This window comes from Mobula hypostoma, chromosome 21, assembly GCF_963921235.1.
Source record: "Mobula hypostoma chromosome 21, sMobHyp1.1, whole genome shotgun sequence".
Taxonomy (NCBI): domain Eukaryota; kingdom Metazoa; phylum Chordata; class Chondrichthyes; order Myliobatiformes; family Myliobatidae; genus Mobula; species Mobula hypostoma.
Window position 1 is genome coordinate 11,593,904 of NC_086117.1, and position 27,399 is coordinate 11,621,302.

Sequence of the window (27,399 nt, forward strand, 5' to 3'; positions counted from 1 at the left end):
TAAATAAATACTAACAAGAACACGAGTTGTCCTTCAAACCGTATCTTATGGTTGTGGGATCATTTCAGTGTTGAAGTGAGTGAAGTTATCCAAACTGATTCAGGAACCTGATGGTTGAAGGGGGTAATAACTGTTCCTGAACCTGGTGGTGTGGGACCTGAGGCTCCTGTACCTCCTTCCTGATGGCAGCAACAAAAGAGACCACGGCCTGGATGGTGGGGGTAAACCATTCAGCCCACTTCGCCATTCCATCATGGCTGATCCTGGATCCTGCTCAACCCTATATACCTGCCACTTTAGTCTTTGATGATGGGAATGTGTTTTGCTGCGAGAGCGTTCCTTGTAGATGTGCTCAATTGTATTGGAGGTTGTGTTTGTATTTCCATCTCTGGGCGCTGGATGAACAGGCAGACAACTTAGAGATGGTGGAGGGGTGTGGGGGTTCATGTTTTTCTGGAGAAACTTGCCTTTGCCTCCTTTCTAATGGCTGCAGGCAAGTTGACATTCTCCACGCCTGGCAGTTCAACTGGAAAAATATTACGGAGAACTCAGAATGAAGCCATCGTCTTCTGGACAGCATTTTGCATCTGTGGCCACGTGTGAAAATATTGCACCGAGCTTCCATGCTTCAAATTGAGTAAGAAAACTTGGCTGTTGACGAGGAAACTTTGAAATTGTAATTTTCAGATTTCATCTGAAGTATATCCTCCAGCTTCATAGATTGTTATCACATGGTTGCTATTGTAAACATTCTCAGATTTTATGATGTAATTGGAGGATTTTGTGGAATACAAAGATGAACTCCTTCCAATAGAATAACAATCTTTCCATTTCACTTCTGACTGCCTTCCCAATCCCACTGCTGCTTCGTGAATAATTCTGGTACATGTTCCAGCCATGACCATCCTTGGTCCTGTGGCCTCATTACTGTGCTCTCTGGGGTTTAGAGCGTGCCCTCCCGTATCTGAAGTTTGTTCCACTCTGAGAGCCCTGGGCACCAGTTGGTAGTCACTACTTAGGCCAGTGTTCCAACGCAGTGATGAAGGTGAGTCTGAAGTGTAGCTATTCAAATGAGATCCTTAGAATAATCGCCATAGAAATTTCTTCTTATTATTACTGTTAGAAAGGAGCCACAGAAGGCTGAAGACACGCTGTCAATATTTTAGAAGCAGCTTCTTCCCCTCCACGAAAAGTTTTCTGAATGGACAATGAACTTACCCCACAACTTTTGCTCTCGTTTTGCATTACTTCTTTAAATTTTAATATTTCTTCGTATGTGTTACGTAATGCACTGTACTACCGCTGCTGCACAACAAATTTCACAACATATGTCAGTGATAATAAACCTGATTCTGACTCTGGCACAGGAGGAGGAAATTTGGCTTGTTACGTCCAACTCTGCTGAGAAAATGGAAAGCTAGAAAGTAGGAGCAAGTCTAGGTTTTTGATACTACACCAGCATTTAACACTATCATGACTAATCATCCAACTCACTATCCTGTTCTTGATTTCCACAGAGCCTGTAGTCTTTTAAAAATGACTAATCCATTTCCTTAAATAGATCTCATATCTTCTATTCCCCACCCTGGCCTTTTACCTCCTCACCTGTCTATCACTTCCCCCCAGGTCCCCTCCTCCTTCTCTTTCTCCTACGGTCAACTCTTCTCTCCTCTCAGTTCCTTCTTCTCCAGCCCCTTAACTTCCTCATCCTCCTGGCTTCACCTATCACCCTCCATCTAGTCTCCATCCCATCCCCTCACCTTTTTATTTTGAGGTCTTCCCTCCTTCTTCCTAATCCCGAAGAAAAGTCTCGGCCCGAAACGACAACTGCTTATTCGTTTCCATAGGTGCTGCCAAACCTGCTGAGTTCCTCCAGCACATTGTGTGTGTCACCTATTTAAGATGAAGTTTAGAAAGAATTTCTTCCTTCACAGGATGTTTCCCCTTTGGAACTTACCACTTCAGAGGCCGAGTCACTGAGTATATTAAAGGTGACAACAACTTCTTTTGGGAGTCGGGGTTTCTGGTGTGCCGGCAGGAAAGTGCAGACGCCAAATTTGGATCTGCCATAGTCTTGAATGCAAGAGATTCTGCAGATGTTGGAAATCCAGAGCAATGCACGCAAAATGCTGGAGGTCTCGGCCCAAAATGCTGATTGTTTATTCATTTCCATTGATGCTGCTGAGTTACTTCAGCATTTTTTGTGTGCTGCTTTGGATTTCCAGTATCTGCAGACTTTCTCGTGTTTAATATTTCTCATGATTTGGCCTCCACTACCTACGTGACAAGCAGAGGTCACATTGTGTGGATAAATTAACCAGAATATTTCCTCCTGCATTGGTTGGCTGCTCTGTGATTTCACTTATCCTTGTAGGGAATAGTCTGGCATAAACAAATCTGTTATATTTCTAGATGGCAAGAGACTGGACTGCTCCATGATGAGAGGTGCTTGCAAGGGGCAAAAGGCCTGGACGTTTCAGCTTCACATTTATTTCTGGCATGTATACATTCAGTGGCCACTTTATTAGATACTGCCTGTACCTAATAACGATCATGATCTTCTGCTGCTGTAGCCCATCCACTTCAAGGTTTGATGTGTTGTGCATTCAGAGATGCTCTTCTGCACACCACTGTTGTAATACGTAGTTAGTTGAGTTGCTGTCGCCTTCCTGTCAGTTTGAACCTTTCACCCATGACTTATCCGATATCTCATTAACAAGGCATTTTCACCCACAGAACTGATGCTCACTGGATGTTTTTTTTTTAGAAACTGTTGTGCATGAAAATCCCAGGAGATCAGCAGTTTCTGAGATACTGAATCCACTCCCGTTCCAGGGTCAAAGTCATTTGGATCACATTTCTTCCCCATTCCGATGTTTGGTCTGAATAACAACTGAACCTCTTGACCATGTCTGCATGCTTTTATGCATCGAGTTGCTGCCATGTGATTGGTTGATTAGATATTAGCATTAATGAGAAGATATATGGGTGTAAAGTGGCCACTAACTGCATGTTAACATACAGTGAAATACAGCATTTGTGTTAACAACCAACACACCAAAGGATGTGCTGGGTGCAACATACAACTGTCACCATACATTCTGGTGCCAACATAACATGCCCACAATGCCCAGCAAACCTACACAGGTTTTGGTTGCTCACAATTCAGAGTGGCAGCTCATGTGTCAAATGGTACCTGGGGTGGTATTGGTAACCTGTAGCCTCCAGACTGATCTTGAGCTCTAAGGCCTATGGAAGATGGTTGGATTGATTTGTTCTCCGATCTTGGCAATTTACTTGAAGACGTTTCTTCACCGTACAAGGGGGTGTCATCAGTTGCTCCCGTGTGAAGGCTTGCCTGCAGGCAAAGTTCTCCTGACAGCGAGCACACTTCATATGGGTGACAAAATATTTGCAAGTAAAATTGCCAAGATCGAAGAGCAACTCAACTCAACCATCTCCCACCTGAGCCAATTCTCCAAATTATTTCCAAGCTTTGGAGGATCTAACTTTTCAGCAAGATACTCAGAGTAAGGACCCTTTTTATATTGATAACGCAAATCAAAAATGCTAGCAATCTGACACTTAAATTATTTAGCTCCACTGCCAACAACTGGTGAAGATTCTCATCCCAAAATATCAACTGTTTATCCATTTCCATAGTTGTTGCAGCATCTGGACAATCTCTTGTGACTTTTGAACATTTTGAAGTTTTCTCACTCTCTGTAAGGATGGGTGGTTTACATGGACCTGATTTTCCACACTAAGGAACATAATTCATGGTTCAAAATACTGGGAACAGGTAGCTGTCGGCAAGCTCATTCCTGGAATTAAGTAATGACAAAAACATCTGATTCAGATGTTTCTGTCAGCTCTTTATATGTTTTTTTTTTAAGCCTTACTTTTTTCCTGACCCATTGTCAAGATCGGCTTGCTCCCATTTTCTCTTTTAGAGCTGCAAAACTGAGAGTTTATTGCACTCTGTAAAGAAAAATAAACTGTGAGTTAGCAATTGCAGCCTTCATGGGAATTTAAAGCAGTAATCATCTTCCCTTTTTAACACTCATACGGATCGTATACTCACACAACATAAAAACAGGCCCTTTGCCAACTCATCCAGGCCGACCAAGGTTCCTACTTAAGATGGTCCCATTAGGCCCATATCCTTCTATGTCTTTCCTATCTATATACTTCTACAAATGTCCTTTAAATATCCTTATTCTACCTGTCTCAACTACTTTCCCTGACTACCCATTCCATATATTCTAGATTCCTGATTGGTCAGGGCATGAAGGGATACAGGGAGAAGGCAGGAGATTGGGGTTGAGAGAGAAATGAATCAGCCATGATGAAATGGTGGAGCAGACTCAATGGACAAAATGGCCTAATTCTGCTCCTATACCTTGTATGCCTCACTGTGTGTGTGAAGAGGTTCTTCACACTGTATTGGATCTGGAGTAACAATCATTTCGTTCAACTTTACACTCTTGTACTGAAGGACAATAAACAATCTTGAAATTGCGCCTCAGACCCCCCACCACCTTTAAATCCTTCCCCTTTCACCTTCAACCCATGCCCTCAAGGTTTTTGGTTCTCTTCCTGTGGGGAAAAAGACTAAGTATTTGCCCTCCCTCTGCTTCTCATGATTTTAAACACCTCCATAAGCTCAATTGCCTATGTAATTCACAAACCTTGGCGCTATCTAAATGCACCCAGCTCCTTCGTCTCTTCTACCGTTTCATTCCTAAGATGTTCCCCATATTCTAGATCTTTCTGGACTCTCCCCCTTTTCCCTGCATCTTCACGCACACCTCATCAGACTGAAATGTTTGCCCTGTTTCTGGCTCTCTACGGAACCAGCCCAGAGTGAGTGGGCTTTTGCAATACTTTCTACTTAATTTCAGATACCTAACATTTGCGGTACTTTTGGAAAGAAGACTTCACTATTCCCCTAATCTGTTTTTATTTCATATGCCCCTCCTAAACCTGTATCATCATGGGCACTGGCCTCCCCGTCACTGAGGACATCTTGAAAAGGTGAGGCTCCAGAGGGTGGCATCCATCATGAAGGACCCTCACCATCGAGGACATGCCCTCTTCTCATTGCTACCATCGGGGAGGAGGTACAGGAGCCTGAAGATTACACACTCATCATTTTAGGAACAGCTTCTTCCCCTTCGCCATCAGATTTTTGAACAGACCATGAACACAATCTCACTGTTTGCCGTCTTTTTACACTACTTACTTATTTTTATTTATCTTTATTGTAGATTAAAGTATATTTTTATGTATTGTGAAGTGTTGCTGCCGCAAAGTGGCAAATTTTACAACATACAGTATGTCAGTGATAATAAGCCTATTTCTGATTCTAGCTTGTCTACTGGCAAATCAGCGAGCAGGATACCCGAGGCATTCATGAACTTTGTTACTGAAAATAACCAGGAGCTAGGGCTTTACTCTTTGGAGAGAAGGAGGATGAGAGGAGACATGATAGAGATGTACAAGATAATAAGAGGAATAGATAGAGTGGATAGCCAGCGCCTCTTCCCCAGGGCACCACTGCTCAATACAAGAGGACATGGCTTTAAGGTAAGGGGTGGGAAGTTCAAGGGGGATATTAGAGGAAGGTTTTTTACTCAGAGAGTGGATGGTGCGTGGAATGCACTGCCTGAGTCAGTGGTGGAGGCAGATACACTAGTGAAGTTTAAGAGACTACTAGCCAGGTATATGGAGGAATTTAAGGTGGGGGCTTATATGGGAGGCAGGGTTTGAGGGTTGGCACAACATTGTGGGCCGAAGGGCCTGTACTGTGCTGTACTAGTCTATGTTCTATTAAAATAAACTAACAGTTCATTAGGGTCTGAAGTTCCTCCACAATCACCCTGCTCACTTCACACATTCCTCCCCCTGCGTTGCCGTTCGTTGTTCCCCACCATCTGGTTGATGGGTTCTCTCCGAGTTCCTCGCCTCCTGTTCCCTGTGCTGTTCACCAGTGCGCAGAGCATGAGCAGCGCCAACTTGAGAGCAGCTTTGCTTCGGAGAGAATCATTTGCAGGACTCTGGGGACGGGGATTGACAGAAGTGGTCTGCAGGGATCTGGCATTAACTCAGTAAGTTCAGTAACCTCCCTCTGTGCCTTAACCATTTCACGATTCTACACTCCTTTCCCACCAAAGTTGCTGACGGCTCAGCTTCCCCTCCAGACCTCCGTTTGGATCAAATATCTTCTGACTGGGAACTTCATTACGTGTCTTTCAAATGGCTGCAGCGCAGGATGCATTGAAGCAGTGTTGAGTTGCAGCTGCTCCCTCGTGTGCTGCTCTTGACTGCATTGGGCCTCTGTGGAGGTTTCCTTGTGTGGCCAGGATTGTGCATTCCTTGTGGTTTATGCAGTGTTATGCAGCCCTCGCAGCTGAATATGTACTCATTTTAAGATTTACTTTCCGTCGGTCTCCAGTCTTCCATCTGACTTTTCCCTTGCTCAGTGGAGAATTCCAAATTAGACATTCCACCCTGGACTGATTTCTGAGATAGTTATAATTTGGATATTTAATCTAATAATAACTTATAACATAGAATATTAGAGCAAAGTACAGGCACTTTGACCCATGATGTTGTGCTGATCTTTTAACTTACTCTAAGATCAATCTAACCCTTCCCTCCCACATAGCTCTCCACTTTTCTATCATCCACATGCCCAAAATGTTTCCTAAATGCTCCTAATGTATCTGTCTCTATCGCCACCCATGATCTCCTTACTCACACCACACATTCCTTTCCCTGCATTACCTTGCCATCCAACTTCAAAATACTTTATTCTTCAACCAGCTCCGGAAGATCCAGGACGGCACGGTAGCATCGTGGATAGCACAGAGCCTTACAGTTCCAGTGACCCAGGTTCAATTCCCGCAGCTGACTGCGAGGAGTTTGGACGTTCTGCCTGTGACTGCGTGGGTTTCCTCCGGGTGCTCTGGTTCAAAGGCATGCCTGTTAGTAGGTTAATTGGTCATTGTAAATTGTCCTGTGATTAGGCTAGGACTAAATCAGGGATTACTGGATGGCGTGGCTTGATGGGCTGTATGTCAATAAATAAATAAATCCCTGAATATGTCTTTCCGGAAATGTAACCTTGACCAAGCTTGACATTGATGGCACTTTACAGTGCTAGTGACCCGGCTTCTTTTCCCGCCACTGTCTTGAAAGAGATTGTACCTTCACCCCGTGACCACAGTGGTTTCCTCTGGGTGCTTCCGTTTCCACCCACATTCCAAAGGCATATGGGTCACTTTAGTAAGACGTGGGCATGCTATGTTGGCGCCAGAATTATGTCGACACTTTGTGGGTTTCTCAGGACAATCCTGGCTGATCTGATTTGATGCAAACGATGCATTTTGCTCTAAATTTTGAGGTACTTGCCAAATAAAGCTAATCTGTAATCTGATCATAGCAATAATGAAATGCCCTTCAACCTTCTAAGCTTGGCCTTTTAAGATATACTGCAGCTGATATTTCTGACTGAGGAAGCTTGAATCAAGTAGCAGAACATTGAATCAATCCACATAATTTCCATTTTCTTCTTTCCAAAGGTATATTCCAGCTAATTGCCAACGCAAACTTTCCTTGACATATTCCTTTTATCAAGCTCCCACTGTGCTTTAAAAAAGATGGGGTTATATAGCATTGCAAAGAGATATGAGTTAGAGTTAGTAGGTTGTGGGCATGCTGTGTTGATGCCAGATGCATTGCGATGCTCACCGGCTGCCCCCAGCACATCATCCGACTGCGTTGGCCCGTTGGTGCAAAATGACACATTTCATTTGATGTTTTGATGCACACGTGATAAATAAAGCTAAACTTTAAGTCAAAGCAACACACTCAAGATGCTGGAGGGACTCAGCAGGTCAGGCAGCAGCAATGGAAAAGAGTAAACAGCTGACCTTTTGGCTAAGACCCTCCAGGACTGAAACATCGACTGTTTACTCTTTTCCACAGATGCTGCCTGACCTGCTGAGTTTCTCCAGTGTTTTGTACCTGTTGCCTTAGATTTCAGCATCTAAAGACTTTCTCGTGTTTGTAGTCTTTAAGTCACTTGCTGTAACACCAGTAAGTATCAGTTTTTTCTTCATGGCATTCCTAAGTAGGCTATTGGGATCAGTGGGAGCCTATTGCCAAATAGAAGGAATTTACTTGTAAAATGCGAGTGGTTTGATTTCTGGTGTTGATCTGAACAGGTGAAAAACCAACGCGGTCGGAATGGAGAGGACTTGTGTTGAAGTTGAGTAACAAGTTCCAGGCCGTGACAGCTAAAGCTTACACTTGTCTCAGCCATTTTGCCCATTTTATTTTTCAACCATATCATCAACTATATTTGTGTTTCCTTTGCCTTTAATACACAATGTGATTGTACACGATCTGTTAGCCGTGTGATTTATTCCAGCTGCTGGTGAACTGCATGCAGAGTGTGTTTAGTTTACAGTGCATGTAACTGTGAAGTATGGTCAAACTTCAACTCCTTCTGAACACAAATGAGCTCATTCCATAGTCAGAAAGATAAGGAAGGCATCTGGCATGCTGGCCTGCGGCCTGTCACGGCACAGGGTATATGAGCTGCAATGTAACATTGCAGTTGGAAGGAGATGATATACCATGTATGCATTAAGTGTAAGATGTTGTGGCCTCCATTTTGAGTATCTGAAGGGGCCACTCCTCAAAATCTGCCTGGACTTCGGCCCGCTCTACCCAGTACGGATTGGGGTGGGGTGCTCAGGGGATCTCCTGGTTCGTCTGCTCTTGGGTCTCCCCTGCTGGCCGTTCACAGGTCCAGGCAACAGGCAGCTGAGAGCCCTACCAGAGCTGACTATCTGCCTCTCTTCTGGGGTTATGTACGTGTCCAGCCCTTGGAGAAGGAGTACCCTGTTTCTATGGGCCCAGTGGGAGAGTTCTGAGGACACTGGGCCCCTCAGTGGCTTGAGTGTTTTGTAGATAATGGTTATCATATTGTAGTAAGTTTTGTGTACCCCTCATTATTGCATGTTTTTGTCTAAAAAATGTTGGTGACGCCACACAAGGACAATTGAGTACAGTTTTCGACATGCTGTTAGAGGAAAGTCATCACTGAACTGGAAAGAGTACAAAGAAGATTTATGAGGTTGCTGCCAGGACTCGAGGGCCTGAGTTATCAGTCAAGTTTGGATAGGGTAAGAGTTTATTCCTTGGAGTGTAGGAGATTGAGTGATGACCTTATAGAGGAGTATTAGAATCATGAGGGTAAGAAATTGGGTAAATGTTCATAGTCTTTTTCCTCGGGAAAGAGGAACTAAAATATAAGTTTAAGGTGAGACGTTAAAGATTTAAAAGAGACCTGAGTGGCAACTTCTTCATGCAGAGGGCAGTATGAGACTCCAGAGGAAGAGTCTGCGTGGTCAGCCTGGATGAATTGGGCTGAGGGGCCTGTTTCTGCACTGTATCGCTCTATGGCTCTATTCATTGTGCCTGTGAGGTCTATGGATTTTGCAGTTTGTGTAAGAAGTCTCACAGAAATTGCCTGTTGGCGATTGGGTGCATCTTAGTGTCTCGCACATTATGGCGGGTACTTTGACGCTCACTTCAGGCTCTAGACAAGTGTAACCCTGGTGACTGCTAGGAGAGCAGAGGATCCTGGAAACGATTGAAGTCAGTGCCAGGGGCTCATTTGGCAGCAGTACAAAATGCCCTGTCAAACATTTCAGTGCTCATTGTGATGCGGGTCAGTGGTCATGTAGCACTTCCCTGTGCGTCTTCAGTGTTTGTTTCTCCCCCTTGTTTGTTGAGGAGCTTGTGTTTTATGAATGCAGTATACTTCCCAGGGACTCTGGAGTGTGGTCATTGCTGTTTGGAATATCCTGGCAAAGCTAGCCCTGCTTTAACATTCCGACAGGAAAGTCAGCATCATTCACAATTATTTACCATGGAACAGCTCAGGAACTGGCTCTTTGGCCCATAGCGTCTGTGCCGAGACAATGCCAATCCAAACGAATCCCATCTGTCTGCATGTGGCTCCTGTTCCTCCATTCATAGAACTTAGAACAGTACAGCACAAAGAACAAGCCCCTTGGCCCACAGTGTCTGTGTCAAACGTAATGTCAAATTAAACGACTCTCTTCTGCCTGTACATGATCCATATCGCGATGTTCCCTGTTCCTATATGATTTCACATTAAGGACTCTTTATCTCATTATCTCAGGTTCTCATTATTTATAGCTATTTATTTATATTTGCATTTGCACAGTTTGTTGTCTTCTTCACTCAGGTAGATCTTTCTTCGAACCTTTTATAGTTACTATTCTATAGATTTGCTGAGTATGCCCACAAGAAAATGAATCTCTGAGATGTATATGGTGACGTGTACTGTATGTACATTAATAATAAGCTTACTTTGACTTTGATATACCTAAGCCCATCTAAATGTTTCTTAAACATAACTATCGTATCTGCTTCCACCACTACTCTGGCAGCCTATCCCAAGCACCTGACACTGTGTTTAAACAAAAACTTGCTACAAATATCTCCCTTGAATTTTCATCTTCTTTAGTGGGGGGCGTGGTAGTGTAGCGGTTAGCACAATTGTCTTACAGTGCCTCCGATATACAAGTACGGTTCAATTCCCACCACTGCCTGTAAGAAGTTTGTACTTTGTCTCTGTGACTACATTGGTTTCCTCTGGGTGCTCCGGTTTCCTCCCACATTCCAAAAGGCGTACGGGTAAGGGTTAGCGAGTTGTGGGCATGCTGTGTTGGTGCTAGAAGTGTGGTGACACTTGTGGGGCATCTTCAGAATGCGTTGGTGGTTGACACACATTTTCGACGATTTTCACTGTATGCTTCAATATACACGTGACAACTAAAGCTAATCTTTTAACGCTCTTGGACATTAAATGTACTTTTCTTGTATTTGACACTTTTATCCCATGGAACAAAGATTCTATCTACCCTATCTGTGCCTTTTCTAATTTTGAAAATTCCTGTGAGTTCTCCTCTCAGCCCCCGACAGTCCAAGGAAAACGAATACAAATCCCTGCCAGTTCATGTATTTGTCTAGCTACCTTTTAAACATTGTTTTCATCTCTGCTTCCAGCATTTCCCCTGGCAGCATGTTCTAGGTTCCTGACTTGATTTGTAGCTCTATTAATTCTGTCAGCTTTTACCACTTTGGCTCTTAGTTTTCTGCTTATCCACGGGAAGGCAATCGTTTTGCTTCCTCAGAGCAGCTTCCTGAACCAGGCTGGTTAAGAGGGCAGTTGACCAGAAGCAACATCATCGTGGATTTGGAGTCACAGGTCCAACTGAATAAGGATGGTAGGTTTCTTTTCCTTCAGGGATATTAGAAAACCAGACATGCTTTTAACCGCCACCATTACCGATATTAGTGTGTAAACACCAAACTTTACTTGCACAGTAGCGTAGTGATTAGTGTAACGCTGTTACTGTGCCAGCAGCTTGATTGCAACTCCTGCCACTGTACACGAGGAGTTTCCTTCTCCCTGAGACCACGTGGGTTTCCTCGGGATGCTCCAGTTTCCTCCGATCTTCCAGTTGCGTACAAGTTAGGGCTAGCATGGAAGCGTGCGAACTGTCCCAGCACATCCATAGCCTGAGTTGGTCATTGACACAAATGGTGCATTTCACTATGTGTTTTGAGGTTCCAATGACGAATAAAGTTAATCTTTTTCTTTTTAATCTTTAAAATTAAATTCCCAGGGTAGAATATGAAATCCTGCCTCCACGTACAGTGTGTAATCCAACTGTCTGGCTACTAGTCTTAAGTATTTAACTATTAATCTCGGGGAAGAGGTGTATTTGTTCTGCACTTCTTTCTATGTTCTATTCTTGTTTTACCTTCTTCTCCCTCAATGCACTGTATACAGATTCGATCTGTATGAACAGTATGCAAGACAAGGGTTTCACTCTTTTTCGACAAGGGTTTCACTCTTTTTCGGTACACATGACAATAATGAACCTATTCCAATTCTTTGGCAGCCCCCTCTTCTTCTGAGCTCCTGGGCAATGAAAATTTTATGGGCTGCTGGTGGGTGTCGCTATGGCGTTGTGAGCAGGTTTGGAAAGGAGTTTATTCCCCACAAGTACAAGGTGATACATCTTGGAAAGTTGAATAGAGGCAATAAAGTTAAAAGCCGGGGGGGGGGGGGGGCAAGTGGTGAGAAAGAATGTTAATGAGCAGACTGACATGGGGGTCTCTCTTCACTCAACTTCACTCACCCCATCACTGAACTGTTCCCACAACCTATAGACTCATATTCAAGGACTCTTCATTTCATGTTCTTGATATTTATTTCTCATTTATTTATTATTATTATTATTATTTTTTCTTCTTCTTTTGTATTTGTACAGATGTTGTCTTTTGCACACTGGCTGTTTGACCTGGTGGTGTGGTCTTTCATGAACTCTATTATGGTTCTTGGATTTATTGAGTATGCTTGCAAGAAAATGTATTTCAGGGTAGTATATGATGACATATATGTACTTTATACTTCGAACTTTGAACTGAAGTGTTTAGTTCTTTGAAAATGGAGTATAGGCAGATAGGAAGAGAAAGAAGGCATGTGGCATGCTTGTCTTCATAGGTCAGGCTATAGCACTTAAAGATTTGGATGCTACATTGCAACTTTTACAAAGTACTGGTAGGTAGGAAGATGAATAAGGTAGGTAGGATGATTGCCTTCGTAGGACAGGACATGGAGTATAAAAATTGGATTATTATGTTGAAACTTCACAGAACACTGTTCACCGCACTGTAGGAAGGATGTGGTTGTTTTGGAGAGAATACAGAAGAGGTTCACCACCATGGTGTCTGGATTGAAGGACTTCAGTTAAGGGGGAAGATTATATAGGCTGGACTTGTTTTCCCTGAAGGAGGAAGAGGGATGAGCTGATACTGTACTGTGCAGAAGTCTCAGGATGTAGCTAGGACGCCTAAGATCTTTACACGGTACTGTAGTGATTTTATTTATCTATTCGCCCAGCAATCCCTGATTTAACCTGAGCTTAATCACAGTGCAGTTTACCAGTATGTCTTTGGACAGTGGGAGCAAACTGGAGCTCCTGGAGGAAACCCACATGGTCACGGGGAGACCATACAGTACATACTCCTTACAGGGAGCAGCGGAAATTGAACTCAAGTTGCCTGTACTGTAAAGTGTTTGCTAGAGTTCTAGCAGGTGACCAGCAACCTCCTCAAATACTTAACAAGGTATATATATCTTTTAATGCCTTGCACTATACTGCTGCCACAGAACAACAACCACTATGCTACCATGGCTGCCCCTATTTATTGCACTGTACTGCTGCCGCAAAAAAACACAAATTTTATGGCATATGTGAGCGATGATAAACCTGATTCTGATATGGGTCCTTATTGTGGACTGAAAGTGGGAAGGGGGCAGAGAGAGGGGAATCATGGTTGGGAAAAGGGGAAGAGAGAGGGGAGGGAGCAGGGATCACCAGAGACACACTCTGTACTGATCAATGGACCAGTTGTTTGAAATCAAATGAGCTTGCCTGGTGTCTCAGGGCTGGATGTGTCTATACCCGTGCCAACCCCCCACCCCTGGCACTCCTCTGGCACCTGCCCCACACCCCTCCCGCAGCACTTCACCCTCACCATTCCCACTATCCTTTGCTCCCACCAGATTTATAAACTCTCTCTCCACTCCATGTTGACAAATACAGCACTGTGCCAAAGTTTTAGGCCCCCTAGCTACAGTATCTAGACTTTTGCACAGTACTGTAGGTGTGTGTAAAACTATGAGAGGCCTAGGTAGAGTAGATAGTCAAATCTTTATCGCATCATAAGGGTATCAACAACAAGAGAACACAGGTGTCAAGCGAGATGGTAACATTTAAAAAAGAGATGTAGAGGGAAAACTTTTACACTTAGAGTGGTTGATATCCGGAACGTGCTGCTAGAAAAGGTTCAGAAGTTCACAATAAATTTATTATAAAAGTATGTAAATGTCACTATATACTACCCAGAGATTCTTTTTCTTGTGGGCATTCACGATAGAATGAAGAAATACAATGGAATCAATGAAAAACCACGAAAGGTGGTGAAATTGGACACAATTACTATGTTTAAGGGACATTTAAATAGACTCTTGAATTGTTAAGGCTGATGAGGATATGGACCTGATGTGTGCAAATAGGATTAGTGTACTTACTGTCTGCTACACTGGCAACAGTGATGGTCCTACGTCTCTGTTGGTATTCAGGACTTCCTTCATCATGTCAGTAGCTTCCCCTCAGTTTTCACCACTGTTAGTTCTGCAGATCCCAAGTGAAGACTGAAGACTCAGGACTGCCATCGTACTCCGCTCTAGAAGGACTCTTCATTGCTGTTTCTGTGACAGTTTTGTTAAACCAGCCAGGGTTGTTAGCCCTGAGCTGAACCCCTGAACCTGGAGGACCAGTGGAACATGCTTAACCTGGCCTCCACTCTTTGACCTTTTTGGCAGTGTGACCCTATCAAGAGGCCAAGCATCAAGCCCTGACTCCAACCAATATAGCTCTCTGGGTTATTGAGGCACGCGAGCTTCCAAACAACAAGGTTGTGGTCCTCTTGGAGTTGGATTAGTGTGGGTGGATAAAAAGGTTAGCATGGATGTGACTAATAATTCTAGGAAGTTTTTGTAACATTAACTATACTACATAAATGTTGTCATAGAAATATTCACTAAACCTAAGAAAATGTGTGCAAAACAAAAACACTGGCCTGAGAGTCTTGCTTGTGTTTGGAAGCCTCGGGGCTCTGGAGGTGAGCGGATGGAGGGTTGGAGGGTTGGTGTCATGGCAGGAGACTGGTGTCATTAGGGAGCCGGAAAATCTTTTGCCGTGGGCCTGAAGACCTGAGGTCTTTGCGATCTTCGGACACAGAGCTCAAAAAAAGGGACGAAACGGACTTTGTAAACCAGCGGGTTGTAGTCATGCCTCCTGCTCACTGTGAAAATCGGGGACACCTCCCTCTCCCTTGTCAGGGAGAGAGAGAACCTATGGTTTGTCGAATGTTGGATGAAATGTGAAGCCTTGGGGTAACTTTAGTCTGTGACTTTGCTATTGCTTAGCACACGCTTGGGCTCGGTGATGGTACCGATGCACTTTTTTTTGGCTGGTGGGGGGAGGGGGGATTGTTGCTCACTGCTGCTTACGCGCGGGAGAGGGGATCTGGGGGGGGACTTTGGGCTTCTCACGTTTAACTGTTGTTCATTCTTTGGGGCACTTCTCTGTTTTTGTGGATGTTTGTGAAGAAAAAGCATTTCGGGATGTATATTGTATACATTTCTCTGACATTAAATTGGACCTTTGAACACTGCAAGGGCTGAAATACTGAAGTAGAGACACCCAAATACCCAGCAGGTCAGGCCTTATCTGTGGGAAGAGAGATGGAGTCAACATTTCAGGTCCGAGAACCTTTGTCTAAAGTTCGCACAAAGGGGTTCCATTCCAGACATTGACGCTGTTTCTCTTTCACAGATTTCGTGTAGTCTACTGAGTGTTACCAGCACTTTTTGTTTGTTTCTGTCAATACAATTTTGAATTCAAATACCTATAATTAAAATGTGGAGTAAAACAATATTAATCATAATGACAACCATGGATTGTTATGAAAACATTGTAGGTTGACTAATGTACTTATGGAAATGTACCATGCTTACTCACCTTGGCCCGAATGAAACTCCTGGTCTAACAATGAGCTGAGGCTGAGGTTATTCCGGGCTTCGTGCCTGAGGACTCACTTTCCTTCTAAATGCTATTTGCCTACCTTTTATTGTTTGCATGATTTGTTTTTTTTATCTCTCTCTCTCTGTGCACATTGGGTGTTTGTCATTTTTAATAGGTTCTTTTGGGTATCTTGTTTTGTGGTTGACTGTAAGGAGATGAACCTCGAGGTTGTATAATGTGCACATACTTTGATAATAAATGTACTTTGAACTTTGTACAATCTGACTGGCTCTTAATTGTGCACTGAAGTCACAAAGCTGGCACTTCAAAGGAAGCCAGGGATGGATGACAAATGCCATCCTGACCAGTGATGCTCATGTTCAATGTAGGAATAAAACACAGACCGAGAGGCTGCCATTTGATGTTGACCTTGGCGCACCCATCCAGGGTTGGACAATAATACGATCTACTGAGGGTCACTGCAAATAATACTAGCAATGGTGGTTTAAGTCAGTTTATTGCAGCTGTTAATGGTTATACTGGAACTGTCAAAACACTGTTACAAATGACACCTGCTTTTCAAACTTGACAATGAAGGCTCAAAGTTGGATTCACGAACTGAATTTTACAACTGTTACAGTTACTAACACACAGAGGAGCTGTACACAACAGAACATACAAGACATGTTATTATGTACCGTAAGTATCTGTATAAATAATAATGGTGTGTATTGCTTTAACCAGCTCTGTACCAACTGAAACACCTCTCTGGGTTTGTAACTTTTAATACCTATGTAAGATTCATCGACTTAAATGGACGTAAGTTGGAAAATTAGTATACAAACATTCACAAACAGACAAAAAAATTCCCCTTCTTCTCAGTGAGATTCTAAGCTGCAACATTAACAATATTTCTGAAAATGAAAGAAAAGTTTAGATAGTTTGAGGTGGAATATTCCTTTGTGGTGACTAATGTATTTGCCTGAAGTATGCTTGTCTCTTTATTTTGGAGCAGGTGTTCCCAACCTCGGGTCCACAGACCCTTCGATTAATGGTCGGGGTCCATGGCGTAAGAAAGGTTGGAAACCCCTGTTTTAAAGGGACGGCCTGCACACTTTAAAATAAAGGGGTTGATTTCAGTACGTTTGTAACACGGGGACATCTGGCTCATTATATATTTGTTTGCTGATATCCCACGTGGAATTTCAGGGTTCAAGTGCTTTTCTTACAATGGTAATCCTTTTCTCTATGTGAAGACTGTGACATCATTGTCCTGTGGTGTAATCTGAAATAGTTTGTTTAAAGAATGTTAACAGTACCCTGTAATGTTCCTGGGGCAAACCTTCCAGGCTTACCAATTGGGAATTATTTACATGTTAAAAAAAATGAATTTCCCAATATATGTAGAAAGATTGCTATATTGAGTTCTAAAGATCAGCATCTATGATTCATTTCTCAACTTAATAAAATAGTTTCTTCATTCATAATAACACTGGAGGTTTATGCCTGAGAGTGGCTGTTGGAAGCAAAGATCAGCTGGGGCTTGTTGTTGCTTCTTGTGTTCTGTGTTGTTCTGCTGAGTATTGTGGGTGCGCTAGGTTAGTGTCAGAAGGTGTGGCAACACTTGTGGGCTATCCCAAGTACATCCTTAGGTGTGTTGGCTGTTAATGCAAACGATGCGTTTCACTGTATGTTTCGATATACACACGATAAATAAATCTGAATCTAAATCTCATTATTGAGCAAGTTTGGGGATAAATTGGCTTTGGCAGACTTGAGCATTTTTTATTTGTTAACAGTTATATCCATAACAAATTTAGAAGCACACTCTCATTTTACAGTCTAAGGAGACACGTTAACTGTGGAAATTCTCAGAGGTGATGCCTACAGGAATTAATATACCCATAGAACCATCAGAGCTCCATTCCTGCGTCAAAATTTACATCATGATTCAGATCCTGAAATTCTACAAGATCAAGGGTTGGCAGTTTACTTTGACAGAAGGTGGCTTTCAGTCAATATGAGCTTTCGTTCCCATGAAATGGTTCTCCCATTGTAACAGGCGTCCTTCTGCACCTAATCAGTACTGGCACCTCACGTATTCCTCGCATGCCAATCGCAAGTTTGCCAACTGCTGTCCCAAACAAGTATTTCATTCTGGTGTTAGCAAAAATAACCTCCCAAACACAAGTAATTTATTTTTAGTACCATGTTTTTAAAGACGATTTTTAAGCACATATCTGAATTCAGCATTTTTACCAGCAATTGCTGTTATGCAAGGAGAAAAAAAAGTTTGCTTACATGACATAACTTCTTATGTTGTAGGAAATAAATACATAGACAGTATTCTTTTTGTCTTGAGGAATAAGCACAGCTTGTTATATAAATTGTTGTAAGGCTGATTTCATATACAGGGCACTAGTCAGTTCTGCTTCCCAATGCTTGAGGACCGGACTCCAGTTTGTTTCAGTGGAAAGTATTGGGGTTGGGTCGAATCATCATGATCACTGTCTTGAGGGAGTAGGCACCTCCCCTGAATTCTGCCCAGTACACACCGTCCTGGTATTTGCTGCGATAATGTCCTCCACGGTACCAGACGCCATTCAGATTTGAATGGGCACAGGCATTGTACCACCAGCCACCTTTCTGGTAGTGCGCACAGTTCCCTGCAAAGACAATGTGATGCATTACGCTGACATCCAAAGTAGGAACAGGACTTGGCTATGAAGTCTTCTCTACCATTCATTCATATCCTGAACTCAACTCCACTCTTTCCTACCTGCACTTCAGACCCTTCATTTACTCCGGCCGAATTGGCCTTAAAGGCAGAGGTATAGAAAAAGATCCCAGGAATGAAAGGGTTAATGTGTGGGGAGTGTATGATGGCTCTGGGCCTGTACTTGATGGAGATTAGAAGAATGAGGGTGAATCTAATTAATACCCTGTCGAATATTGAAAAGCCTCGATAGAGTGGAAATGGAAAGGATGTTTCCTATAGTGGGGGAGTCTAGGACCCGTGGGCACAGCCTCAGAATACAAGGATGTCCCTTTAGAACAGAGACAATGAGGAATTTCTTTAGTCAGAGGGTGGCAAATCTGTGCAATTCATTGCCACGGATGGCTGTGGAGGCCAAGTCATTGGGCATACTTAAACGGATGTTGATAGGCTCTTAGTTAAGGGTGCCAAAGGTTATGGGGAGAAGGCAGGAGAGTGGGGGACAGAGAGGGACAATAAATTAGCCATGAAAGAATGGCAGAGATACACAATGGGCCGAATGGCCTAAGTCTGAACCTAGGTCTTATGGTCCAGCAGTACAGCACAGGAACAGGCCCATGGGTCATTATGTTGTGCTGTGAACTAATTTACCGCCTAACCAAACAAATCCCTTCTGACTGCACAATGCCCATATCCTTTGACTCTCTCACATTCATGTGCTTTATATAAGAGCCTCTTAAAATCTTTTATTGTCTCTGCCTCCACCACCAATTCTGGCAGCACACTCTAGGCACCCATGTTTTGTGCTTTATAAAAACAAATACATATCCCTCGCATCGCCTTTGAAATTACCTGGTCTCACCTTAAATGCGTACTCTCTTATATTGGACTTCGTAACACTGGGGTAAAGGGTACCAGCTGTCTACTTTATCGATGTCTCTGGTAATCTTATAAATTTCCATCAGGTTTCCCCTCAGCCTTTACCTCTGCAGAGAATACAACACAGTTTGTCCAATCTCTCTTTATAGTAGGGGTTCCCAACTTTTTTTGTGCCATGGACCAAGACCATTAGGCAAGGGGTCTATGGACCCCATGTTGGAAACCCCTGCCTTATAGCAAATACCTCTAATCCAGGCAGTATCCTGGTAAATCTGTCCTATACCCTCTTGAAATCCTTCCTGTAATGCGGTGACCAGAAGTCAATGCTATACTAGTATTTTACCAGAGTCATTGAATGGACTCACAGATATCTGGGTGCAGAATTTTGATGACACTCTAAAGAGAAAAAATAAACCCCTGCATGTCTTGAAGCAGATCATCTCTTAAACTGACATCTTGACCCCAGTTTCAGAACTGGGGTCAAAAGCAGAGAGAGATAAACTCTCTGCTTACCTATCAGAAACATCTTTCACAGTATCCTCCCTGTCAGGTCCACTCATAGTCTTGTGCTTCAATGTGTAGGATATTTCCAGGAAGTAAACAATTATGTATGCCTTAAATATTTCTGTTCCGTTTTTAAAAAAAATACTCTCGAGCATCTCCGCTCCATCCGCCACAAGCAGGACTTCCCGGAGGCCGAACATTTTAATTCCTATTCCCATTCCTGTTCCAACATGTCAATCCATGGCCTCCTCTTGTGCCAAGATGAGGTCACCCCCAGAGTGGAGGAGCCAGGCCTTATGTTCCGTCTGGGTGCCCTCTAATCTGATGCTATGAATTTTTGGTGAACAAAACTCCCCCCTCCCCCCCATATTCCCCACTCTGACCTTTTACCTCTCCTCACCTGCCTATTACTCCCCCCCGGATCCCCTTCTCCCTCTCTTTCCCCAATGGTCCACTCTCCTCTCCAATCAGATTTCTTTCTCTCCAGCCTTTGACCTTTCTCGCCCACCTGGCTTCACCTATCACCTTCCAGCTAGACTCCTTCCCCTCCCCCCCACCTTTTTATTCTGACATCTTCCCCTTCATTCCCAGTCCTGAAGAAGGGTCTTGGCCTGAAACTTCGACTAGCTATTCACTTCCATAGATGCTGCCTGACCTGCTGAGTTCCTCCAGCATTTTGTGTATGTTAAGTTGTAACTTTTCAGGGTAGAAAATATATTGTTTCCCTGGAGTCATGCTTTCAATGAGAGACCTTACTAAATTGTATTAAGATTTAGGGTCATACTGTAGTGGAAGCCTTGTGCCAGTCGTATAAAAAAATAGGCAGCCAATGTAAGGATGCTAACTGGAAGCATGAGAATACGAAGTGGTCTGATCTGTGGCAAACCGGGGTGCCACTGTAGCATAGTGTTTAGCACAACGCTTTCAAGTACCAGTGACCAGGGTTCAATTCCCGCTGCTGCCTCTGAGGAGTTTGTTCCATGTGAGTTTATCTGGGTGCTCCAGTTTCCTCCCACAGTCCAAAGATGTACCAGTCAGTAGGTTCGCAAACAACAGGAATTCTGCAGATGCTGGAAATTCAAGCAACACACATCAAAGTTGCTGGTGAACGCAGCAGGTCAGGCAGCATTTCTAGGAAGAGGTACAGTCGACGTTTCAGGCCGAGACCCTTCGTCAGGACTAACTGAAGGAAGAGCTAGTAAGAGATTACTAGAGATGCTGCCTGGCCTGCTGCGTTCACCAGTAACTTTGATGTGTGTTGCCAGTCAGTAGGTTAATTGGACATTGTAAATTGTCCTGTGATTAAGTCAATAAACTTGAAAGCAAGTTTCCAGAGTTTAAGGCTACCTTTAGATTACAGTTAATCTAACGGAGTAGATTGCTGGATTTCCTGAAGGTGGAATCTCATGTGGATAGGGTGGTGAAGAAAGCTTTTGGTATGCTGGCCTTTATTAATCAGAGCATTGAGTATAGGAGTTGGGATGTAATTTTGAAATTGTATAAGGCATTGGTAAGGCCAAATTTGGAGTATTGTGTACAGTTCTGGTCACCGAATTGTAGGAAAGATGTCAATAAAATTGAGAGAGTGCAGAGGAGGTTTACTAAAATGTTGCAACACACATCAAAGTTGCTGGTGAATGCAGCAGGCCAGGCAGCATCTGTAGGAAGAGGTGCGGTCGACGTTTCAGGCCGAGACCCTTCATCAGGACCTTCGGCCCGAAACGTCGACTGCACCTCTTCCTACAGATGCTGCCTGGCCTGCTGCGTTCACCAGCAACTTTGATGTGTGTTGCTTGAATTTCCAGCATCTGCAGAATTCCTGTTGTTTACTAAAATGTTGCCTGGGTTTCATCTCCTAAGTTACAGAGAAAGGTTGAACAAGTTAGGTCTTTATTCTTTGGAGCGTAGAAGGTTGGGGGGGTACTTGATAGAGGTGTTTAAAATTATGAGGGGGATTGATAGAGTTGATGTGGATAGGCTTTTTCCATTGAGAGTGGGGGGATTCAAACAAGAAGACATGAGTTGAGAGTTAAAGGGCAAAAGTTTAGGGGTAACATGAGGGGGAATTTCTTTACTCAGAGAGTGGTGGCTGTGTGGAACGAGCTTCCAGCAGAAGTGGTTGAGGCAGGTTCGATGTTGTCGTTTAAAGTTAAATTGGATAGATATATGGACAGGAAAGGAATGGAGGGTTATGGGCTGAGTGCAGGTCGGTGGGACTAGGTGAGAGTAAGAGTTCGGCACGGACTAGAAGGGCCGAGATTGGCCTGTTTCCATGCTGTAATTGTTATATGGTTATATGGTTATTTATGCTGGGACTAAATTGGGGATTGCTGGGCAGTGCAGCTCATAGGGCCAGAAGGGCCTGTTCCATACTGTATCCCAATAAGTAAATAAATAATGGATTTCAGAGTTGGCATGAATTTTGGACTGTGAAGGTAGCAAACTTTAATGATGGTGAGAAGGTGGAAGCAGTGTTGGTTCAAGGAGATCCAGTGGTCCAATTTCCATCCACCATTATAATGTCCTAGATGGTATCGAAAGTGAGAGGGATTAAGTGGAATTGTTGGCTTTTAGAACTTAAGTACCATGCATAAAGTGCTCTAGATATAAAATCCCTGCAGATGTCATAGCACTGCAAAGTTTGGGTTAAATCAAACCCGAGCTACTATGAGCAGCTTGGCCTCAGAATGTGAAAGATGCATTGGGCTTGGTGGGAATGTTGAACAGATTTACAAAAGTGATATCTGGATATCCAGGAGGTCGTTACCAGGAGCGATTCCACAAGATAGACTCTGGACCACCTACTCTGGAGGTGGAAGGGTGAATTGGCTGAGATTTTTCATATGATGGGTATCCCACTGGTTGGACTGTGGACAGAGTCTGCAGATTAGAGCCAGACCTCTCAGCGGTGAAAATTGGAAACACTTCTGTATATATAATGATGCCCAAAGTTTAGAACTTTCTCCTGCTAGTGACAGTTAGCACCATATCAGTTTTAGAATGAGAATGAGGATTTTGTTATTCAAAGGTATATGAGGTTAGGTCGTAGAGTCGTAGAGAACTGCAGCACAGAAACAGGCCATTCGGCCCATCCAGGCCACGACAAACTGTTATTCTGCCTCGTCTCGTCAACCATAATTGCCCATACCCCTCCTGTCCATGTACATCTCTAAATTTCTCTTAAATGTTGAAATCACACTCGGATCCACATCTACTGCCAGATTGATCCACATTCGCACCACCCTCTAAGTAAAGAAGTTCCCCCTTAGATCTTTCACCTTTCACCTTTTAACTATGACCTATGGTCTTAGTTGAGTGGTGCTGGGCGTAATTTCTGTGCCAGTCTCCCAGACAGGGTCTCACCCTTCTGAATTAGGGGAGAGAACCAAGTTACCGCAGTGACTTCTGGCCACGGCTATGGCTGTGCCTTTACCTGTGTAGGCATCGCGGTCCCGGTCCAGTGTAGTGAACTGTTTTCCATTGTGCCAGGTGAAGGAATCTCCAGCGTTGCCATGGTAACGGCCCACCCGAAGCTTGTAGTTGTCAGACTCTGGCTCCAGCCTAAAGCTGGCGTATTCTGCAAATACCTTGCGGCCTTGCCAGTCCTCCATGGTGATAAGCAGCTTGTAATTTCCTTGGTTTGTTAGCCAGTAGATGTTTTCCAGACCCAGCCAATACTCGCCATCGATGTTTCCAAACCCTTGCTGTGATAAAGCATTGGAAAGACATGAAACTCATATAACACAAGTTCAACTTGCTACTAGATGCTTATGAATAATTTTCCCTTGGGGAAGGCTGAAAACAAATAACAGAAGACAAACCTTATATACCCCATTGCAAGAATCAGCCACTTAATAAGATAACAGACCCAACTGCCTTAAAGTAATTTCAGTTACATTCCAATGAGCTTTCTTTGTTCCATTGAGACTACATCACACTATGTTTAACAACCCTGTATCACCTGCAGGATTCTGGCGGGGAGTTAACATTCTTATATGAGATTATATGGGGAAGAATTTGTTTAGCCAGAGAGTGGTGAACCCATGGAATTTGTTGCCACAGGTGGCTGTGGAGGTCAAGTCATTGGGTATATTTAAGGCAGAGGTTGATAGTTTCTTGATTGGTCGGGGCATGAAGAGATACGGGGAGAAGGCAGGAGACCAGTGCAGAGAGGGAAAATGGATCAGTCATGATGAAATGGTGGAGCGGACTCGATGGGCCAAATGGCCTAATTTTGTTCCTGTATCTTATGGTCTTAGATACGCCTACTCTCTCTTATTTGAATAGAGTCAGGACAATTGCTCACTAACTCTTTCCTCTCTCTGCTCATTTATTGTACGACCTTTATATATGTTATGAATACGTCACAAGAAAAATTAACGAAATCTTTGAGGATGAATACATTTAGTTTAACAACATCTGTGTTGTGTTTGGTGTGGTAAATGCAAACAGGCTTTTCCTACTGGGGTTGAGTGAGACGAGGAAGTGGATGCCATAGGTTAACAGGGAGGGTAAAATACTTAAAGGGAATGCGAGGTGGAACCTCTTCACTCAGAGATTGATGTGAGTGTGGAACGAGCTGCCAGTAGAATTGGCGGATGCAGGTTTGATTTCAAGGTTTAAGAGAAACTTGGAGAAGTACATGGATAGGAGGGGTATGGTCCAAGTGTGGATCGATGTTTCTAGGCAGAATAACAGTTCGACAAGGTCGAGAGGGGCCAGAAGGTTTGCTTCAGTGCTGTAGTGTCCTATAAGTCTATTGTAAAGCGATGTTGGATTTACAAAATTTGTTTTGAATAAGCAGAGTTGTGCAGAATATTGTTCAAAATTAACCATTTCCAGATTCTGGGGATCACCAACAAGGTCAGCATTTCTTGCCTAGTCCTCATGGCCCTTGAAGTTACTGCTGAATCCCTCTGAAACCACTGCAGTCCTCCTGGTGAATGACCTTACAATGCCAATGGGGAAAGTCTATAACACCATACCAGATAAGAGCTGACTTAGCCACTCGGCCCATTGAGTCTGCTATCCCATTCCATCGTGGCTGGTATATTAACCCTCTCAACCCCATTCTCCTGCCTTCTGCCCGTAACCTCTGACACCCTTACTAGTCAAGAACCTATCAAACTCCAGTGAATACAGACCCAAAGCCATCAAATGTTAACCCTTTCATTTCCAGAATCATTCTTGTGAACCTCCTCTGGACCGTCTCCAACGCCAGCACATCCTTTCTTAGATAAGGGTCCAAACTGTTCACAATACTACAAGTGTGTTCTGACCAATGTGTCATAAAGCTTCAGCATTATATCTTCACTTTTATATTCTAGTGCTCTCAAAATAAATACTGACATTGTGTTTGCCTTCCTCATCACCAACTGAACCAGCAACTGGGACTCAACCAGTCTGTGCAATGTATTTCCGAGTCAGATTGGTATGGGAATTGGAGGGGAGCTTGGGACCAGCCCCACCTGGTCAAGAGAGAAGCTGGGGCAGGTAAAAAGACCGACTAGTGAGAACCTATTCACACGATTTGATCAGGCCTTTTCTGTGGATAATGGAGAAATTAAAACAGATTTATTCAGGAGGTGGTTGGTAAGCTTCAGCGCACAGAGAGTGGCCACAATGGCTCATGGTGGCACAATGGTTGCCATTGAGAAGGAAGTACAGGATCCTCAAGTCCCACACCGGGTTCAGGACCAGTTATTACCCTACAACCATCTGGCTCCTCAACCAGCCTGGATAACTTCACCCATCTCGACACTGAACTGATCTCTGAACACTACCTGTGAGCCCACTTCCAAGGACTCTGAAACTCGTGTTAGAAACATAGAAACATAGAAAATAGGTGCAGGAGTAGGCCATTCGGCCCTTCGAGCTGCACCGCCATTCAGTATGATCATGGCTGATCATCCAACTCAGAACCCTGCCCCAGCCTTCCCTCCATACCCCCTGACCCCCATAGCCACAAGGGCCATATCTAACTCCCTCTTAAATATAGCCAATGAACCGGCCTCAACTGTTTCCTGTGGCAGAGAATTCCACAGATTCACCACTCTCTGTGTGAAGAAGTTTTTCCTAATCTCGGTCCTAAAAGGCTTCCCCTCTATCCTCAAACTGTGACCCCTCGTTCTGGACTTCCCCAACATCGGGAACAATCTTCCTGCATCTAGCCTGTCCAATCCCTTTAGGATTTTATACGTTTCAATGAGATCCCCCCTCAATCTTCTAAATTCCAACGGGTACAAGCCTAGTTCATGCAGTCTTTCTTCATATGAAAGTCCTGCCATCCCAGGAATCAATCTGGTGAACCTTCTTTGTTCTCAGTATTAATTATATACTATTATTTTTCGTATTTGCACAGTTGTCACCTTTTACACAATTCATTGTTTGGTACTTTGTGAGTAGATTTTCATTGATTCTATTATATTTCTCGGTTCTACTGTGAACACCCACTAGAAAATAAATTTTGGGGTTGTATATATTGACATTATGTACTCTAATAATAAACTTACTTTGAACTTTGATACCTCAAGTCAGTTGTGGTGTTTGCAGTGTGGCCCTTGGGCTGGGAATAGGGGAGATCCTTCAATAATTTGTGTGAGCAGTGCATTGATCTTGGTGGGACTGTTGACCAGATGGACTGCAATGATACCTGGACTCCAGAATGTAGTTACCAGGAGTGATTCCACAAATTGGATGTATGTGCTCTGGAAGTTAAAGGGTGAATTGTAGGCTTGTGAGCCAAGTGCCATGGCATTTTTCCACTGTGCACGAAGCAAAAAATTCATTCCTTTAATTTAAGCCCTTGCTGAATAGGAAACACAATGAATAATGGTGTGATAAGAACTTGTATAATTTGGACTGCAGTCAGAGAGAAACCTGCAGGCTTGACTCCATTCTAAGATTGTGCAGACTCCTCTCAAATGATCCTAAAGTGCGTTGGTTCATTGCTGATCTGACCTTTGGCTTCAAGCCTTATCTCCTGTTTGGTATTTGTAACCGTTATATAGAAACACAGAATACAGCAGGAAACCATCCCATCCTGTTGTTCCCAAACCAACTTTTATAGAGCTCCACGATAAATTCCTTTTTATGTCATAATACCAAAACCTCCCTGTCTCTCAGCCTTGGATGCTTGGCCTTTCTACACCCTCAGTAGATTACAAATCCTTCTATTGAGCAACAGCACTTGCTACAGCTACGATTTTGTACGTTTCCACTGGTGCCCCGTAGAGTACGGCACCTTGACTGATGAAACCCCAACTGGTAAGTCTACCCATTGGATTAGGGTACTAATTGTTTCTTTCTTTCTGTAGAATGAAGATGGTTTTTATTTAGAGATGCAGGACGATAACAGGCTCTACTGGCCCAATGAACCTGCACTGCCCAATTTCACCCGTATGACCAATTAACCCACTAACCCGTACATCCCTGGGAAATAGGAGGAAGCTGGACGAAACCCATGCAGCCGTGAGCAGATCATACAAGCTCCTTACAGGCAGCAGTGGGAATTGAACCCAGACTGATGGCAATGTAACAGCAATGTGCTAACTAAGATATCAACCTTGAACCTTGAACAGGTGAGAGTTG

The 27,399-nt window shown here is 43.5% G+C and overlaps 2 protein-coding genes across 5 annotated transcripts in view; one reads left to right on the forward strand and one right to left on the reverse strand.

Moving 5' to 3' along the window:
* The window catches only part of LOC134359788 (ras-specific guanine nucleotide-releasing factor RalGPS1-like), a 756,496-nt gene that overhangs the window by 331,866 nt on the left and 397,231 nt on the right, over positions 1 to 27,399 (forward strand). The window lies entirely within an intron of this gene.
* angptl2b (angiopoietin-like 2b) overlaps positions 16,211 to 27,399 on the reverse strand; it is a 56,588-nt gene continuing 45,399 nt past the window's right edge. The window contains exons 4-5 of the mRNA XM_063073426.1: positions 23,243 to 23,513; positions 16,211 to 18,376 (exon numbers count right to left, since the gene is read on the reverse strand). Coding sequence (XP_062929496.1) covers positions 18,177 to 18,376; positions 23,243 to 23,513 — 471 coding nt within the window. The 3' untranslated portion in view covers positions 16,211 to 18,176. The remainder of the gene's footprint in view (positions 18,377 to 23,242; positions 23,514 to 27,399) is intronic.